At 36.1% G+C, this 5000-nt stretch overlaps 1 protein-coding gene across 2 annotated transcripts in view; it reads right to left on the bottom strand.

The window, feature by feature from the left end:
* The window catches only part of tusc3 (tumor suppressor candidate 3), a 40030-nt gene extending 37667 nt beyond the window's left edge, over positions 1–2363 (bottom strand). For both annotated transcript variants that reach the window (XM_053231172.1, XM_053231173.1), the window contains exon 1: positions 2219–2363. In XM_053231172.1, the coding sequence (XP_053087147.1) occupies positions 2219–2323 (105 nt within the window). In that variant the 5' untranslated portion in view covers positions 2324–2363. The remainder of the gene's footprint in view (positions 1–2218) is intronic.
* Positions 2364–5000: the final 2637 nt, after the last annotated feature.

Below are 5000 nucleotides of genomic sequence, written 5' to 3'. Positions count from 1 at the left end.
CTGGGGTGGAAACACACACACACACACACGCACACACACACACACAAGTTATAACTGACGACTCGGGCCCGAGGAATTCTCACGGATGGAAACCGATCAAGTGTGTGATAAAGAGTGAAAGAAAGAGAAGTTAGAAAAACTACAAGTGAAAAGAAAAGAGGGATGAAAAAGAAGAGAGAGACAGAAAGAAGACGACAAATAGAGAGAGAGAGAGAGAGAGAGAGAAAGAGAGAGAGAGAGAGAGGGTGTTAGACCTAAAGACAGAGAGAGAGAAGAAAACTGAGATATGAGAGAAAGAAAAGGGCAAAAGTAATGGCACCCTACAGAAAAAGGAGGAGGCACTCTTTCACCATTTAGCCGCCATTTTGTTGAGCTCTTCTTGCCTTTTTTGGAGTTTTGTGGGCGTGGCTAAATGTAAGACGCAGAGAATGTGCTTGGTCAATGCATTTACACTTAACTTTACTACCAGACTGATAAATGAGGTCGTGTGTGTGTGTGTGTGTGAGAGAGAGAGAGAGAGAGAGGTCTGGAATTCCAGAACAGTGTGTGTGAGAGGGAAGAAAACTTATTGTCCTTCCATAACACAGCTCACTCTGTGTCTTACTTTTCCATGTTCGAATAAATCACTCATGAGTTACAAGCTAGATCATTAAAAAGATATTAACGTGTGTGTGTGTGTGTGTGAGTGTGCGTGTGTGTGTGTGAGAGATGGAGATCGAAGTGCTTATGCGCTCTTCCCCTCTCGTCCCCAAATTTATCTCACTCGAATATTCGGCGTCTGTGATGAACGAGGAACCGGAGAAATATTCCTCCTCCCGAACCCGGCGCTTCATCCCGCTCTCCGCGCGAACCTCGCTCTCCTGCTGACATCATCACAGCGCTTTAACACGCACGAAGCAGTAAAGATACTCTCAAAATACTCTGACATTTAAAACGACGGCCGAGTGCGAAGGTTTAGTTCAGTCGAGATAATATTATTCATGCCCAGTGAATCTACTGTACGTGAATAAGCTTCATTAAGGACTTAAAACAAGAAAACCTGCCAGAGACATTCACAAAAAATCATACTTTATAAAATCCACATTGATCTCACACATTCAGGAATATACATATATATATATATATATATATATATATCAGGATTTTGACCTTAAACTACTGAAACTATCTTTATGATCAGATTCGTTAACAGATGATACACTGCAGCTAGAAACTCAGGTCAATCATCTTTCTGATTTTTTTTTAAACTGCATCTAAAACACATCTTCTCTTTATCTGTAATAATAAAAATATCAAACCTCAAACAGAAAAGTATTTATTTCGCTGTTTTATGTTTTTCTCCTCACGCAGTAGCGCATCATCTGAACACCAGCACCTTCGATAAAGGCTTTAAGCTCCGCCCACTTCGCAATCACGTCACGTCACCTCTTATACGTGTTAATTCATGTGTCGTTATGATACACACGTAAGCTTATAAGCCTTAATAACCACAATGACTACAGTGCAAACATAAAAACCCACTTTTATCTAAATATGTCATTTCTTTTTCTATCATCAGAACCAAAAGTCACAGTTTCTAGATGATCGGTACTGAGGAATTTCTCAAAATGTTGGATTTATGTTTTACTTTAAACTGAAAAAAGAACAAAAGAACCCCCAAATAAACATTTTAATTCTAACATCATCCAAAGACTAGATTTTTTGGTTTCATTAAGTATGCAAAATAATGCATCTTTAATTAGAATTCACAAACATTAATGTAAATTCTTGAAAAAAAAGAGAGATTTAATACAAAAATACTTTGCATTTTCAACTGGTTAAGATGAATTCATAGTGTAGCTTTAAGACAAATAAACAGGAAAATATGCAGACATCTATCTATCTATCTCTCAGGATGGACAGATAGATAGTGATGCTCTTTATTCATTTTTTTTGCCAGCATGTTTACCCGGAAGTTGATGTTCAGGTGAACAAGGTTTCGGATTACAGTAGAATAAAGGAAGGAGTGAGCGGCCGGATAACAAACGCCTCCATATTTAAAACGAAGTGCACTTGCACGCGACCTACACGCCATTACATCACACCCTAGGTAGGTCGCCTACGTAGGGAGGAGCAAGTCGTTTGAAATTCGGTCATCACTGGACAGCGCCGGTGGCGTTTTTAACAAAATAATGAAATAATTTCTCAATTTTAATCATTTCTATCACACAATCCGTACCTCTTTTTTCTTCTGACCTCCTCCAGGCTGAAGGAAAAGCGCCAGAATCAGAAACAAAGCCGCGCAAGGCAGGTGGAAACACAAGCGCTTGGATGTGGCAGCCATTTTGGAAGATGCTCCCGTTCGTTGTGCAGCGTCTGTGGAACACGATTGGCTCAAGCGGCGACCAATCAGAAACGAGCTTGCTGCTGTTGCTTCCTGGGAAACGTAGTTCTGCTGGTATCGCTGCTAATAACATCGTTATGCTAGTTAAATCATCAGGTATTATTGCTTTAACAAACGTAATATAGTTTGATATCAAAATATTACTCGTTTTTTTGTTAATATATGTGAGGAATCATGTTATAAAAAGAAACCTTTTAGGAAAGCACCACAAATAATACAGCTTTAAAAGGCTAATAAAATTAGCGATGTTTGGTATAAGCTAGCACTTAGTGTTATGACTAGCATTCCTATAGTGTAAGAAATTAATACACTTTCTGGAGACATTATATCGAAATAATTAGTGCAACAAACAATCTTTACTTCAAATTTACTTTTATAAATGTTCTTGAATGTTCTAAACACTAAACTAGCCTCAGGTTATATAAGTTAGCATCTTAGTAATGCCTGTTTATTTCTTTTTTTTATTATACAACAACAAAGATTTTAACATTACATTTAATAACCTAGACTAATTTATTCATGATTCATATTTATGTTTTTTAGCCATATTTAAATAGATTTAATTAGCGTGAAAGAGCTACTTCTGAGCTGCAGCGTCCCTCCTCATCAGCAGGGGGCGACTCCGAGCCTGAGACTCTGAGCCTCGGTGGGAAATGAAACTGCAAAAATGGCTTGTTGAGATGGAAAATGATGATAATTATGGTGTGAGTAGACGTACTGTAAGCCGTGCTGAGAGCGCGGACCTATTAGCATGTTTTATAGCTCAGTGTTAGCCATAAGAGCTGGTCAACTCGCTCTGAGCTGCCTTCGTTTTTCTTCCTGGTTGTTTCAAGGATTACATTTGATACGTCAAAAGAAGAGAATAATAAGATTTACTCGAGTGTGTGTGTGTGGGTGTGTGTGTGTGTGTTAGTCAATTTGAAGTGGTGTGAGAGTGTTTAAAGATAAGCACCGCAAGTTATTAACTTGTCTGAATGTTAAATGTTAGAGCTGCCACAGTCTGTTTGCTTGGTCTGATTGTCTCTCTCTGTGTGTGTGTGTGTGTGTGTGTGTGTGTGTAATCAGACAATGAGATGCATGACTGTATTAAAGTCAATGAGTCGTGAAGAGCAATACACGCGTGTCACGCCAGTTAGAGCACAATTTAGCGCGAGGATGGCCTTGCATCGACGAAACATGACGCCGTGTTTATCGTAAACCTGACAGAAGATAATAAAACAATGTAATCAGCGTCGTCTTAGCAAAACCCGACGCACAACGCTCTCCTCTTACTGATTTCACTGAATAACAGGCGTCTCCGGGTCAACGAGGACGACGCACACTTATCTAGCTACTTCGCTATTAAACTTGTCTAGCGGTTTTGTTTACGCAGTACAGTTAACCTGATGTTAGCTAGCTAAACCTTCTTGTTAGACAAACTTTACTTAGTCATATTTCTGGTTATCCAAAAATGTAGGTAGTTAAATTTCTAAAAGTTAACACTTAGTTTCTAGCCAAAGTTATAGTTAGCTACATTAAAAAAAGTCAATTTAGTATTTAAAAATTTTTTTTTTAATTAGCTAAAATTTTTTGTTAGCTAAATTTCTAGCAAATCACAATTGTAGCTAAGCAAATTTATAGTTTGTCATATTTCTAAAAAACACTGTAGTTAGTAATTTTATTTAGAAAAATTTTACATTAAATTTTCTAAATTGTTACATTTCTACTTCATCATATTTCTAGTTACAAACTTCTAATTAGCCTTTAATTAATTTCTTAAAGCCAACATTGTAGTTAGTGTTTTTGTTTATTTAGCCAAGTTTCTAGTTATCTACATTTCTAGTTAGTCATACTTCTAATTAAATTTGTAGTTAAATACATCTTTAAAATACTATAAAATACTTTTAATTAATGTCATAAAAGTAAAAAAAAGGGATAAAACATTAATTATTCATTAATAACTAATTAATTACTCATTAACTAATTAATTAGTCATGAATAACTCATTAATTATTCATTAATACCTAATTAGTTATTCATTAATTACTCATAAACTCGTTAATTATTCATTAGTAACTCATTAATTAGTCATTAATTACATGCAAATGAAGATGTGTGTGTTTATGCAGTACAAGCACAGATTTTATCAAGTGTTTATCAGTTGAACGAATTTATATTTAATGAAATTAATTTTTACGATGTTTTACACCTCAAATGTAGTCGAGTCTCCGAGACGAGACGGAACATGTCTGAAGTTTGTCTCTTTAGTTTTGCGCTGCAGCTACAATGCTAACAATGTAGCTAACTAGCAACAGAAGCTCGTAGCTACCAGTTTAGCAGAACGTCTTTCTAGCCAAATATTTATTATCTACTGAATTTCTACTTTCTAAAAGTTTAAAGTATTTTGTTTAAAGCTAAATTTCTTCAAACACGACTTCGCTGACTGACATGAACGGAGGACATTATCTGAATTTCAATCCTTAATAATAATAATAATAATAATAATAATAATAATAATAATAATAATAATAATAGTGAGTGACACCATGGAAGTATGTAGGTGATGTGGGTGATGCGTGCAGGCGATTTATCTGGGACACACTTCTGAAAATACAACACCTACATACACACTCGCTCC

This window comes from Pangasianodon hypophthalmus, chromosome 28 (genome assembly GCF_027358585.1).
Source record: "Pangasianodon hypophthalmus isolate fPanHyp1 chromosome 28, fPanHyp1.pri, whole genome shotgun sequence".
Lineage (NCBI taxonomy): Eukaryota > Metazoa > Chordata > Actinopteri > Siluriformes > Pangasiidae > Pangasianodon > Pangasianodon hypophthalmus.
Note: the sequence above shows the minus strand (reverse complement) of the source record. Positions and strands in the feature narration are given on the sequence as shown.